Genomic DNA, 15,298 nt, shown 5'->3' with positions numbered 1-15,298 from the left:
GAGCTGGATGCAGCACTCTAGGTGGAGTCTCCTGAGAGGAGAGGAAGAGAATCACCTTCCTTGACCTGCTGGTCATGCTGCTTTTGATGCAGCCCAGGACACAGTTGGCTTTGGGGACTGCAAGTGTGCATTGCTGGGTTCTGTTGAGCTTCTTGTCAACCAGCACGTGCAAGCCCTTTTCCCCAGGGCTGCTCTCAATCCACCCAGCCTCTACTTGTGCTTGGAAATGCCCCGACCCTGGTGCGCAGGACCTTGCACTTGGCCTTGTTGAACTTCATGCAGTTCACCCAGGCCCACCTCTCAAGCCTGTCCAGGTCCCTCTGGATGGCATCTCTTCCCTCCAGCATGTTGACCACACCACACAGCCTGGTGTCATTGGCAGACTTGCTCAGAGTGCACTCATTTCACTGACCGCATCACCAACAAAGATGTTAAAAAGTGCTGGTCCCAGTACTGACCCCTGAGGAACACCATTTGTCGCTGGTCTCAACTTGGACATCGAGCTGTTGGCTGCAACTCTGAGTGCAACCATTTAGCCAATTCCTTATCCACAGAGTGGTCCATCTGTCAAATCCATGTCTCTGCAGTTTGGAGATAAGGATGTTGTGCAGGACAGTGTCAAATGTTTTGCACAAGTCTGGCTATTTGCAAGATGTGAGTGACAGGATTAGGGGTAGCTTGAACGATTACCGAATTGGTAATTTTCTAGGAACTTCTTTTCTCCTTCAAATCCTTTTCCCAGTTTTAACTTACCAAGTCAGTAACAAGGAGGATCAAAGACCTCACTTTCATGAATTCTGTTACAGCAGAGTAACAGAATTTATGTGTTAGTAAATGGAATTAGAAGTTCAGTAGGTTATAAAAAGGTGGTATGCAGAGAAATATTTTTCTTAAAAAAAAACCACCCAAAAAACCCACAACCCGCCGCAAAAGAACTCCCCAGGAATTTGAAACCACTGGATAGCATGAATATTTTAATATCTTAATATAGGTTAATGTGCTTGTTTGTAGAAAGCAGCTGAAAGTGTTGACTGATATCTGAGGAGAAACATATAATGTCACAGATGACTTGTAGTTAAACTGGCTGTAAGGCGTTGAATTACCTAAAAGGTAATTGCATTTGTTTACATTGTCAGCAAATCTGTAAGTATTTCAGATGAAGGGGTTGTTTCTTGTTCTCTTTTAACAGATGTGAAAGAACTGTGTTTTACCAAGATTAGCTTTTGTAATTATTTTAAAGTTGAAATTATGATACCCTACAGAGATGCTGATTATAAAGCCACATGTTGGTAGGATCAGCATAAGTGGTTATGGCTTCTTTGATTTATCTTGTCAGAAATTAGTGTAATTAATTATTATGTGGGTTTTAGAAGATATTCTTGTTTATTGGTAGCAATAAAGTGTGTATATATATACACATATATAAACTAAATGATGGAAGCAAATGTAAATGGATGCAAAATGTATGCTTAATAGACACGTTTCTGCAGAAATGTAGAATGGATTGTTTTATTTTAATGTGTTAAACAATGCAATGGAAATGCTTTCTTTTAGCCAATGTGCTTTTAGTCTTTCAGTGTTGCCAAGAACACAGGCTAGATGCTGACCTGTCCTTTATCTTAAAGGTGTGTTTTAGTGCTATGATTGTAATGTTTCCTTAAACTGGAGCTTTGTGCTTACTTGAGCAGTACAGAATTATAGCCTTGCTTTTTGACTGGCGGTGAGTTTGAAAAAAATAACCATGACATAATGATCTTTGTAGAAGCTGTCCCCGTAAATTGTGTTCCTGTTTTTGAGGTAATACTGTGGTGTTGAAGGTTTCCTAATCTCTTTTGCACTGTTGTACACTTTAAGTCCTTCTGCAAGACGTGTAAGAAATGTCCAAGTGGGAGATTTTAGTAACAGTTATTTGAAGGTAATTTTTTTTCATTGTAAAGTGTCAATACCCAAGTTATGTGAATTCAATGCTTTGTATACTTAGCTGAGCTTATCTTTTATTAATTTCTGAAATTGAACTCTTCATACAATTAATGTCTACAACAGAAGTTGCAGTAATTTTTGTTGTACCGCTTTGCTTTTTGGAAATAGAATCTATGAAGCTTTTATTTATTCCTCAGTGTTTCTATTCAGGGCTAGAGATGTGTTAAATACTGATTGCTTATTGTGGGACTGATTTAGGCTATGATTTCAGTGACCTTTTTATATCACTTTCCCTTTAAAGAAGAAATGCCAACAGAGGTGACAGTGCTTCTTAGCACTGGGAATAAAATAAAAATCTGGAACCTAAAAAGCCCTGAGGTTTATATTTATCTATAGTCCTGGGCAGTGTTGTTTACTAGGCAAAGAAGTGTGAATTCTAGTCAAGTTAACAGTCAGATCAGGACAAATAATTTGCAAATGTGAGATTTCTTTTTTTGTTTGTTTGTTTTTCCCCATCACTGTAGCTTGCTGTTCTCTGTTTTAAAGGAGGACCTTCAGCTCAAGTGCTGCCAGTACTCTTCTCAAACAAATCATGTGTTTAATTATCCTTATTGTCTGAGGCCAGTGCACAGACAGAACACCATATGCTTCTGTTGACTTGACCTCCTTAGTCGTGGGTGTCTGGATTTTCTGATATATTATTCTTTTTATTCCTTTTATCCAGAGGAATGTTCAGACCCCCTGTCAGCCCTCAGCATTGGAGATTTGAGAGTGGTATGATAATGGGGTTTATGACCATGTAGGAAATTTTCTAAGTTGTGATCTTTCTGTATTGAAAAATTTGTATCTAGATGCAAAGGTGTGTAATTGCATCTGGAAACATTTAGACTGTTCCTGGTTGCTCTGTCCAGCTATGAAAATACCCCTTAAGTAAATCAGTCATCAGTTGCCACCTTTCTAGTTTGGCTTCTTTGACTATTTGATTGCTTAGGATTGTTTTTCCTCTAGGAAAATGTTTTATTCTGTGACTTTTTAGAAAAAAATTAAACAAACCAATCTGCCTGATGTATCACTTCATGCTTCTATTTTGATTGATAAGCTGCATAATTTTTAGTGTATTTATGTTAAAGATAGAAAAAAATGGCAGGGGAAGTGGATTTCAGAGTCTGATCTGTTTTGTACTCCCATTTTTCTGCTTTCTTTGTATATGTGAAGTCTCTGAGAAGGCAGAGAGTTCTACTTTTTCGAGGGAATATTTACAGGTAAACTGATTCTGACATTTACAGTTCAAAATAGAAAGGTTTTGCCAGTTGATATTACAAAGGATCATATTCAGATTGCTTTAAAAATTTTAGAGAAAACAACTTCAGCTCCTGCTGGAAAGGAATGTTTAAACAAAAGTGTCTAGACTGGACTGGATCAGGCCCTGAAAGTTTCAAAGCAAGTGCTTCAGACTTGTGCTGGTGATTAGTTGGAGAGAAAAAAACCACATTATTTTGCTTATAGAGGTCCTTGAAGCACAAAATGTGAAAAAATTGCAATGAGAAATTAAGTAATCAAAATTGAGTTATTTTTTAAAAACAGGAAATCCTGCAAAACCTTCACTCAAAAACAAGCTGTTCTTCACAATGAGAGCTCTTGAATAAGCACTCTTTAAAATACTTCTGATCCTAATAAGTACATTACTATGTGGAAAACAAGGGCAATAAACAGTAGCTCTACTGGGTTGTTTTGGTAGATTGAAATACTGAATTGCTAAAATGACCCTTCAGTTTGAGTAACAAGATTAGAGATAAAAGAATGACTTGTCCACTTGCATCTTGATTTTGTTTGTTTCCTGATGCAAAAAATGTTTTGTTATGATTAGTAGGATGTATTTTTTTGTATGTGAATCATCTACCTTAATTTCTGTCTTTAATTTCACAGAGTATTATAAAACAATTGCATATTCTCTAATGCCTTCAAAATAATAAAATAGCTTTATGAATGGGCATAGCTACAAACTCTGTAACTAAAAAAGCCCATAGGATCAAGTGTTCAAAGAGTACTGATAAAATTTGACCTTGAGCAGTTTTCTTAAGAGCTTTTATTTATAGCATGTCTGTTGTTAGCATTTACAGTGTACTGCTTTATTCCGTATTTGCATGGTTGATTGCTTTTCTGCTTCAGATTTTGTAACTCATCATAACTTGTTTATAAAAGGTTTTAATTTCACTTTAAGACCGGGGGAGCTAATAAGCTTATGTTGAGTAGTCAACCGTGGTAATATATTGTAACATTTCAAGGACACCATATATCAGCTTTTGACCAGTTCTGAGAGGAAATCAGAATCTGACTTGTAAGCACAGATGAGATTTGATTTTTGGGAGGAAATTTTGTTAGCACTTTCTTTACTCTTCACTGTTCAAAATTTCTGGTTATGAATATGATTTGTGCGTACATACAGGTTTTGACACGTGATAATTATCTCAGCTTGCTACAATGTTTTACTGTTTTTATAAGTCTAAATGTCACAGGAGGAGTCTGGAACATCTTTAATATCTCTCTTGTGTGGACATAGCTTTTTGTCTACGCTTGTGTGATTGGTTTGACAATTCCTCTGCTCGCCTCTTCTCAGCTGGACATATGAGAATGCGGTGCTTGATTTGTGCCTTATGAATATCTTCTGAGCTCTGGAGTCACTTCCAAAGGGCAATGGGAGCAATGCTTACATTTTCTTAGTAAATACCACTATGTATTGTCTGTGCATCTTTATGTGGATTGTACCATGCAGTAGGAGCAGAATTTTGTATCACACCATTAGGTACTTGTACTGATAGTTCATTTTGCAAAACCCATGCAAAAGAGGAAATCTAGCCTTTGTCAAAAAAGGTGTCAGTTATAAGATGAAGTTGAGAATTACTTAAGTGCTTGTGTAGTAAGAATTTCTTTTTATTTGCTGAAGGAATTCAGATTTTTTTTTTGATAGACTAAATTATTTCCAGTGCTATCACATATTAGTGTAGCAGGATTTGGATTTAAAAGGATATCTGTTTGTGAAGGTGACTCTTTGATCAGTGATACTACAAATGTGATAGCTTGGAAGATACTTGGATATTATGGACCAAACATGGTCTAAAAAATACATCTTGAGTATATCTTTGAAGTGTGGGTATTGTCATGACTTACTGGATACTGGTGTCCTTGATATTACAACTTCATGGATCACATAAAGCATCTGAATGGATTTTATGGGAAGTGCAGAACTAATTTTTTTACCTTATGTAGCTCAAACAAAGAAATGTTCCTGTAAAAACTGTGCCAGATTGAATTGGCTGGCATGCTGACAAATCCCTAATTCACTGAAGAGTAACCTCCTCTTTCTATACCCACTGACTCTATATAAAACCCAGTGTGGAAGCACTCTGTCCATTAAGACCTCTATTTTTTATCAACATGTAAACTGATCAACATCCTTGATGCAAGTGTAATGAATTAATACATAAAACTTGTTAGTGTCTCTGATCCATGGCATGATGGTAACTACTGTAGGGTTTTTATAATGGGAGCAAATGAGTTGTGGCATGACTAATCACAGAAATACCTGAATTAGATTCAGGCATTTATTTAATGGCATTTTAATAACTCTTCAACAGAGTATGCAGAAAATGAGACATTTGCTCTGGAACCTTCAACTTGTGAGAACTGAAGGGGTTGTCATTAGAGGGGGCCATAAAACTTAATTGTTACATTGGTGAATTTAGAACTATTGCCAGTCAGACACTGTTGATTTGAATAATTATGTAAATATTCCCCTCTTGTATAGAGGAGATGTCTTGTTGCATCAAGTATCTGTTCCTTCTCTATGTCTTTTACTCATGGAATATTTGTGTGCAATGCTTTGTTTACAGCTAAAGTCTTTTGTCTGTGTGTCAGATGCAGTCAATTCTTCCTGTTGTTATTTAATGAAAAAAGGGGGTGAGGTTTCAATGGTTCAGTTGGGTAAGGGCAGGAAATATAAATCAGGCTGACAATTAATTGGTAAAGGTAAGCTCTCTGCTTGTCTTGCTGTCTTTTATGAGTGCCAAGTCTATGGCTGGCTACCTTTTTGTCTTGTGGCAGATCCATCACTTCGGGTATTTAGCTGATTTGTGCTTTGAACGAAAGCTCCACTGCCTGCTCTTGATATGGGAAGGTCATAAAGCTTTTTCTGATCTTCTTGTCTGATGCATCTGCCTTTGGAGACAACCAGCCATACTAACATAGAGCTCTTGAGTAAATTATAGCTTGCCTATTTATTTATTTATCTATTTATGTGAATACAGCCACCTTAGTTCAATATGTTCAATTTCCAGTTGTGAAAATAGCCTGTGACTTAATGTGTTTGTGAACCTGCTTGATTGATAAGATAAATAACAGCTTGCAAAGCTTTCATACTGCTTTTTATGTTGTAGGTGGTGCTGCTTTTAGCAGACGGTGAAAGGCTTTCCCTGAGGAAGAATAGCAATACTGAGTCACTGAAACATTCTTGGGGCTTGTAAGGGTCTTCATGCAATCCTTTTCTACAACATCCCTCCACCCCAAAACAAACCTAAATGGGTGTGTATATTATACAGCAGACAGAGATTATTATTTTTTTTTCATGTAGGGAGTGGCAGGGTTTTTACTGGATTCACAGGGTATCATAGTGTGGCTGTTGTAGGCTACATGGAGTCAGACATTTTGCAGAGATTGCCAGGAATGCCAACTTCCCTTTTATATGGTTTTTATCCCTTTTTCTTTGTCCACTGTTTAGCTCATTTCTTGAGAGAGAAGTCTCTATAGGGTCAGAATACATCTCTGATTATGTGGTATCTGTACCTCCTTTCCCTAGTGCAATGTAACAAAGAAGTTTGGTGATTCTATAAATGTCTGCACTCAATTTAGAAGTGCACTCAAGGTAGTTTCTTCATGTAGTTTTCATGTTAGGAAAGAAAGGACTGTTTCAGTTTGAAGGGAACTGCAACAGTCATCTAGTCCAGCTGCCTGACCACTTCAGGGCTGACCAAATGCTAAAGTATGTTCATAAGGTCATTGTCCAAATGCCTCCTAAACACTGACAGGCTTGAGGCGTAAACAATTTTCCTTTTGCTAAAAAAGTAGCATGAACAAAAAACTAAGCTGTGGATGATTTTTATTGACACTGAAACTAAATAGCCTTAGAATCGTTTGGTTGTATTTCCAGGGTATTTTTTTCTGTTTTCTTGTTCCATGGATGTTTCATTTGGAATTAGAATACAGCAAGTATTCTGCCAGTGCCAGTAATGTACCTGCAGTTCAGTCTTCTATTTCTATTTCAGTTGAGCTGAGATAACCTGCAAAATGCTTTTCTAAATTCAAACTACAGCATATTTTCTTGTTCCTTTACTTTTATGTCCTTTTTTATGCCGAAGTAAAAACATGGGTTGAAGTACATAAACAGATTAGACAAGAAGTACAAAAGCCTGAACTAAGAAATTAGATGTATGCTAAGATGTATTCAGAAGCTCCACGCCGAGCTTAGGAAGTAAGCCATTTGGTTTAAAACTTTGCTTGTGAGTTGTCTAACTTTGGAGAAAAAAAAAATCAAATTATGTAGTCAAGATTGTCTGTGGCTAAGTGGAGAGTGGACTGAGTTTACAGCTTAGGCAAATGGTGTCTTTTTGGAATGCCTTTTTTTTACCTGTTGTTTAGTAGGAGAACTGTAAATAACCCAGAGACGGAAGAGTAGGCTGAGAGCTGAGATTTCATCTCTGGTCAAAAACTTGCAGACCTCCATAGTTTGATTTGAATTTTTACTTTTCAAGATACTGTGTCAAGTTTCAAATGAGCTTGTCTACATTCTAGGTTCTCCATATTTACAAGAGTATCTTGCAACAAGGGGAAAAAGTTGATAAAGTACTGATTGAGTTGACATAGTGTTAGCTTTCCAAGAAGTGAGCAACATCAGGCCAGCTAAAATATTTAGGTTTTAACTTCTGCAGTTTTGCTGAACCAACTACAGTTTAAGAGGAAAATGATGAAGAATTAGTGCTTTCAGTTCTCAAGTAATTTCTTAACAAGATATTTTCATTTGAAGTATGAGGGCTGGTTATTTTTATTTGATCTTTTTGCCTTCCAGACCAAAGTGTGGAAAAACATCACCTTCTCATCTCAATGTAAAATAGTATATTATTCTTAAATAAAAATATGCCTGTATGCTGAAACTCTTGGATGCCAAATGTGTGATATTGGCTACAGCTGCTGTTCGAGGGATTCTTCCATCATCTGTGTAGGGCCAATAACTTACTGTCTGAATTCCTTCTTCTGTTTTTTTAAATTACTCTAGATTTCAGCATAAGAAAAGTGATTCATAATATTGTAGAAAAAGAAACTTTTTTCATCGTGGTGACCACTGATCTCTGTTTCCTCTGTGGTTTTAGGCTCAGTGTTTTTCTTTTTACTGTAACAGCAATGAAAAAAAGTGTTTGCATACTTTTTGACAAGAAATCAATTTCTTTAGGTTTTAGAGAAACATCTGAACAATAAAACACTAAATGACCAAATGTATTTTGAAAATATCAGCTACTCTATTGACTACTTTTTGTATATACAATGCTTACAAGTCAATTTGTCACGGGATGGAATATCTCAGTTGAAAAGGACTTACCAACAATCATTTAGTCCAACTGCCTGACCACTTCAGAGCTGACCAAAACCTGAAGCATATTATTAAGGGCATTGTCAGATGCCTCCTAAATACTCTAGAAAGGCTCTCCAGAAAGCCTGTTCCAGGGTTTGACCACCCTCTCAGTGAAGAAATGCTTCCTAATGTCCAGTCTGAACCTACCCTGGCACATCTCTGAGCCGTTCCCATGTGTACTGTCACTGGATCTCAGGAAGAAGATGGAGGCTAAAAATATGGAAGATAGAGGCTTCTTTGTCTTCAACCCTATTAGTCAGGTGACTGTAATAAAAAAGTATTGGTCCAATGTTTTCTTTAGACCTCCTTTTGCTATTAATGTACTCAGCAAAGTCCTTCTTGTTGTCAGATACAGCACTGGACATTTTAAACTCTAATTGAACTTTGGCCTTTCATCATACATACACATTTCAGAAAGACTGCCTTGAATTTCTGGAGAAGCTTCTCCAGTAAAAATAGGTTATTAAATTTGTTGGCTCGTTCCCAAGTCCTCAGGAGTCAGGAACTCTGAAAAATCAGAGTATTTATAAAATCCTGATGCCTTAAGGGGTACTTTTCTAAAGTCTGGGACAGGTGGTGACCACTGGTGGTGATACTGTAAGAGTCTAAGAAGTATTTTCTCCTTTAAAAGTGCCTTTCGGTATGAGATAACATTTGATGTTGCTGTTGTGGTTTTTTTGTTTGTTTGTAAGTGATAAGTATCTGAGCAGTTGACCTTTGAAATTCTGAAAGTATGCTAAAGATATAACTGTCAGAAATTTAAATTTTGTTTAATAGTACAGGCAGTCATATTATAAAACAAGTACCAAAAAGCCAAATTACATATCAGTCTCCAAAACCATGAAAAGTGCTAGGTCTGGTAGTATTAGAGATGTGTTTTAGGAAAAAGTTCTTTCAAGGAACAGTTTTTTACTTCATTTTGCATAAATAACTAGAAAAATACTCATAGGATAGTGGACTTAGAATCTTACTGTATTTGTGATGTTAGCATTTTCTGGTTTTACTTGACTGAATAATATTGTGACCTACTTAAAAAAAAACATCAGTCATACATTTTTGAAGGATAGGTGTCAGGACTTTATGCATCTTTTTAGAGTAGCCTCTTGAACCCAGATACATCTGCTGGTTGAAGCAACCATGAGAAGTTGGCTACTTGTTGTCTGGTATTTGTTACAGTAATCAATGCTTTTGAGATCTCAAGTACCATAAATGTAATACCAGTACAGTTCACTGGAAGCATCAGCACTGAACTACTTTGTTAGTTATCACTGGCAAGTAAGGATGTCCTACATGCCAGAAACTCCAGAAAATTTTCCTAGTTTTCTCAATGCTGCAGACTAAAGCACCAATTCCTGTTTCAAATAGCAGTCTGGATTCAGTCAGCTGTGTGCAGTGTGCCTAGCACTGTTGTTGTGGGCCAGCATCTGTGTTCTGGGTTTGTTGGCACAAAAGCAATAACCCTTTGGTTTTAATGAAAAAAGGAAAATAAGGCTGGCAAGGGAAATGTTTTTAAGAGGTAGTGAACTATGCTTTTATTTTTCTGTCTTCGAAACAGGGCTTTTTAGTTAATTATATTTTCTAAACATAATCAGAACAGTACATCCCAGCTACAAAAAAAGGAAAAAAGAAATGTAAATTGAAAGAACTTGAGGAAAAGCAGCCTTATTTACTAGGGAAAATTGACTCTAATTCCTTTTTTACCCCATGTGTTACTGTAATGTAGCAACAGGGAGAGATTCAAATTGCTTGCTGAAGTTTTGCTTCTCTGCCATTGCAATACTAAAAGACTAGGAATGGATAGGTAAATAACAAAAAAGATATGTGTGTGGACATCAGCTGAGTGGTTGGAATGTTGATTATGAGGTATAAAATTACTGAAGATACTCCATATCTTCGGATTGGCTGAAGGAGAGTGATAGTGATGATGGAGAGCAGGAGATTCGAGGAGATTATCGATAGGAAGAAGGAAGGATGAAAAATCTAGACACACTTACTTTGCTGGTGGAAAGGGTATAGGGAACATATCAGCAAATCAGTTTTGCTGTTTCCCTCTCCCTTTAGGTCCCCTTTCAAAGAATACCTGTATGTGCCAACATTAGCAGAATTTTGATAAAAAGTTTTGTTCTTCAATTCTCAGGCATGGACCATATCATTGGGTTAAAACTTGGATTTGAAACTGATATGTCTGAAATACTGTCAAGGTCTACTCATTCTTACAAGGTATTCAAAGGGGTCTTTTGAGAGGCATAACCTGTGCTTTTGTAAGGGACCACTCCCATTTGCCTTTTTAAAAGAAAGGGTTTGTGGGTGTCTGTTCCAAGAATGGGTTCATGATTGACTTGTGGTGCTGAGTAATCGGGACTCAAAGGTTGCCCCTGTCTATGGCTGTGATGAGGGGTATACCCCCCCTCAGTGCCTACTTTGCATCCCTGTCTGGTACAGCTCTTCCCTCTGTATGCTGTGTAAATGCCCAGCTCCTCAGGTGGGATTGTTCTGGGCTGACCCCTTCTTGGTTGGATTTCAGGTGCTGCAAAGCTGAGCTGTGTTAGACCCTCATTGAATCTGTCGGTAGGTGTTTGTTTCCAAAAATAACTAGGATCATCTTTTTTCTCTCTAGAAAAGTTGATTGCATATCAGCGGGAATTTCATGCTTTGAAGGAACGTCTTCGTATAGCTGAGCATCGCACTCTGCAGCGCTCCTCGGAGCTGAACGCTATCTTGGAGCAGTTCAGGCGTGCAGTAGCAGAAACAAATGGGAGTAAGAATGCAATGAATAATTTTTCAGGTACATACTGTGTATTTTAATAACTCAGCAATGCCAATATCTCTTGTTATTACTATAGCATAAGAAATTGCTACCAAGAAAGCCAAATGAAACTGTTCAGCAGTGTGATTAAAGAATGTCTAATATGTTATATCTGGTGTAGATTTTTTTGTTTTATGTTTTTTCCAATTTCTGTTCTTAATGATTCACCCACCCTTCATTCTTATTACTTTAGGGACTGAATACTTACTTCACACCTAGCTCCCAAAGCTGGAACTTTTGGTTACTTGGTTACTTATTTAACATATTGTATATATTTTAACAATAGTTTACATGAGTTTTTAAAGAGAGTTTGAGGGGAAAGGTGAGAAACAGAAGAAATGGATGAACTTGAAACAATTCAAGTAGGTTTAAAAGTCAACTGGAAGACGTAAAAACATACAGACTAAGGTATTATGATTTGTAAGAAAACAGCCTTTTTAATAAATAGTGATTAAATGGTAAACTGGTAAAGTCTTCTGGAAGTTTTTAATCATTTTGGAGACAGATACTCAAGTTTAGAGAGCTGTGTATGGCAGTATTAGAGAATGACCTTACACTACTCACCAGATTATTGGAATTAACTTTTAAAATCACACTGTTACTGCTTTAGTCACTCTGATTTTTCTAGATGGAAATTGAATAACAAATAAATATAAAGTTTTTGGCAAGAGGCCTGATTTGGAAAATGCAGAAATTTCACTGTACTTCCCTAATGAGGAATTTAAAACCAAAGAGTTTTGCAAGTCAAAAACTAGTTTTCTACTTGCATTTGTTCTATAGGCTACTATTTTCTATAGAATTTTTTTTTTGGTGGGGGAGTGGTGCTGATACTAATGATGAATTGCTGTCCTATACTAATGGCCTGTCCATCCTGATCCCAGTAGTCCCCTGGATCTCTAGGAATTGTATGTTTAGGGGGTACATTTAACTTAGGCTGTAAATGTTGTCTTCCTATTCTGTGTGCATGCTTTTGCTGTTAAAGTGAACAACCATGGAGGAAGTCAAGTAATTTTGATTCTAGATTTAGGATTAAGTTATTACCACATTTTTTTCTAGCAATTACTTAGCTTGTTTATAGGCAATATAGTGATATGAAGTTTTTCTCTTCTGATACTGATTCACATTTTTTACATTCTACCATGTCTGGATCCCAACTGGGATGGACCTCCTTTTTCCCCTGGGCCATGGTGGGAAGTAAGCTGAAGTTGAATTCCTGAGCTTTTGTGCTCAGAGCATAATATTAGATAGATTTGTATTAAGTTTAATATATTTAAGTATACATAATATTATATAGCATTTTTTGTCTTTGAAGCTGGAAGAGTTCTGGATTGTTTTATGTAGATCTTTATTGATTCATATACAGAGCTGTCATACTTTGACAGAATTATTCCAGTTTTTGCAGCTGAAGCTAAAAGAAACGTTGGCAGGAAAAGTAAAATATACCTGTATTGGAATCCATTAAAATAAGCATCTCTACTTATGGCATGTATTTACAAGCTGCTTTTCAAGATTTGGAGAGTTAGGAATTTAGTTTCACACAAAAATAAATGCCAGAAAAATCCTGAAACATACCAAACCAAAATCCATAACAAAACTCTTCTATCTTTGTAGAAGCTACACTCAGGATCTGAGAGGAATTACATTTACGGCATTACTTTTCTCACATCTTCACAATTTTATCTTAGAAACCTTAAGTATAGTTTTTTACTTAACTTGATATTATAAAGCCCATAAGTTTTCAAAGATCCATATGCTATCATATGTGTCATTTGAAATGAGTTGTTTTCACACTTGATGCAAGAAAATCAACATGCACAGCAGGGGAGTTTAAAAACTGTTGTTTGCAACTTTGAGAGCCACCTGGACATCCTGAGAGGCAGTTAATCCAGAAAGAGCAAGAATTATTTTAAGTACTCTAATGGATAAATTAAATTCGCATTAGCATTTTTTTTTTTTAAGTAGGAATACTCAAAATCTCAGTTGTATATTTAATGCTATTTTTATTTTGAATCTGTTTGTGCAGTGTATTCCAATATGTATTTGTAGCTTTGAAAAGTTATTTGCAGTGGCATCGCTGTGTGGTGATGAGCTCTCTAAGTGCAAGTAAAAAATAATCTAGATAAATAACCCACCCATTTTGATTCATTTTAAAAAACCACAAACCTATCAAATCCCCAAAGAAGTAGAGCATCCTTTACTTCTGTAAATTCACGTTACTGCTGTAAATCTTACGTATCTGTAGCAAGGTTATAGGTAGGTGCAAAAGAATCTTGGCCATTGTGCATTAAAAAAATCAAAATAAGAAAATACTTCCTTTGTACACAAGATATAATGACTCAGAAAAGTGTATAATGCGTTCTGGCTCTCAGTTAGGACCAGTATTGGAATTTTATAGTGTTTACTATTGCTTAAGGCTTCATATTGTTTTCTGCATTACTGATTTCCTGTATGTTTGCAGATGAGACGCTGAAATTGTTGAAAGAGCTAACAAGTAGAAAATCTCTTCAAGTGCCAAATATCTATTACCATTTGCCTCATTTGTTGAAAAATGAAGGAAGCCTTCAACCCTCAGTGCAGGTTGGCCTTGGAAGGACAGGAGGTATGCTGATAACAATGGTTATTTCATATTTTATATCTGGAGGACTTTCTAGTTTTAGAAATATAATTTACTGCATTACTTGGTAGATCAAGGACGTCTCATTTAACTTGTGTGATATTGATATCCTTTGAATTCGCACTGAATTCAAGATGAAAGGAGGTTGGTTTCAGCTTTGCTCTTTTCTGCATAACCTCGGTCACACCCCACGCCCTGTTAAAGTACATGTTAAGAAGCATTTAGTTTGGATGAATTTTTTGTAACTAGAAGGAAACAAAGTTTGAGCATTACAGATTCTGAACAGCTAATGGATACATCCCTTTGGCTTTTCAGATTTCTGGGGCAACCATATGTGGATATAGTTATTTTAGTGTTGACGTTTCTGTTGTTCTGAACAGTGTATTTCAATGTATAAATTTAGAGTTGAAAAAACTAGGATAATCAGATATAATTGCATCAATAAAATCTGGGCAGTCATTGGAGGAGGACAAAAAATCAGTGTTGTGCTGCAATACTTTTGATCTCCCTTTTTTTTTTTCCCTCCCATTCCTCACAAATTCTGATCTTTGGCCATTAGGATAGCTACATGGGATCCCACTCTTGAGCATATAGCCAAACCAGGCTGATTATACCTCGAAGTGTGTGTGTGTCTCTAAGCTTGAAGGCCGCACCAATAAATCCTTGTTTCTCTCTGTTCTACCTGACTTGAAAGAAGACTTCTGTTATTGTCCACTAGATCCTTCTTTTTTTTTTTCCTTCCCCTCCTTGTTTTTGAAACAAGCAGTAGTTACTCTTGGCCTGTATTTTTTACATTACTTCAGTAAGTTTGATTGTTCCTTATTTTAACAGAAGGCATGCCTGCATTACAAATGTGTGGGCTTGAGCCATTGGTTTATTTTTCTGACTATAACCACCTTTTATTTTGATGTTATTCAGGGAGGAGAAATCTAATATCCCTTTATTGTTTTAAGTGAAGCCTGTATTATGTCCCACTGGGAATATATGACAGAAATTTAGAATTACAAAATAGAAATTGGAATCAGGTTTATTTATTTAATTAAACAGTGGGAGGAAATTCAGTGTTTTAAATTATTTTCCCATCTTTTCCCTTTCCTGGTCACTGTGATTATTTGAGTGTTTGTTTTAAAAATTCAGAGCTTGTTAATGTGCAGTTGCTAGGCAAAGCAGGCTCTATATGGAAGGATAAACAACATTATTAATAGTTGTTTAATACATTTATGATGTGGTAAATCATTTCACATAGGGGGCTCAGAATGCTGGTACTGTCTTCATGAAG

General features: G+C 36.4%; 1 protein-coding gene across 2 annotated transcripts in view; it reads left to right on the top strand.

The window, feature by feature from the left end:
- The window catches only part of MGAT4A (alpha-1,3-mannosyl-glycoprotein 4-beta-N-acetylglucosaminyltransferase A), a 79,042-nt gene that overhangs the window by 16,431 nt on the left and 47,313 nt on the right, over positions 1-15,298 (top strand). For both annotated transcript variants that reach the window (XM_064646263.1, XM_064646264.1), the window contains exons 3-4: positions 11,217-11,384; positions 13,864-14,004. In XM_064646263.1, the coding sequence (XP_064502333.1) occupies positions 11,217-11,384; positions 13,864-14,004 (309 nt within the window). The remainder of the gene's footprint in view (positions 1-11,216; positions 11,385-13,863; positions 14,005-15,298) is intronic.

This window comes from Pseudopipra pipra, chromosome 2 (assembly GCF_036250125.1).
Source record: "Pseudopipra pipra isolate bDixPip1 chromosome 2, bDixPip1.hap1, whole genome shotgun sequence".
Classification (NCBI taxonomy): domain Eukaryota; kingdom Metazoa; phylum Chordata; class Aves; order Passeriformes; family Pipridae; genus Pseudopipra; species Pseudopipra pipra.
Note: the sequence above shows the minus strand (reverse complement) of the source record. Positions and strands in the feature narration are given on the sequence as shown.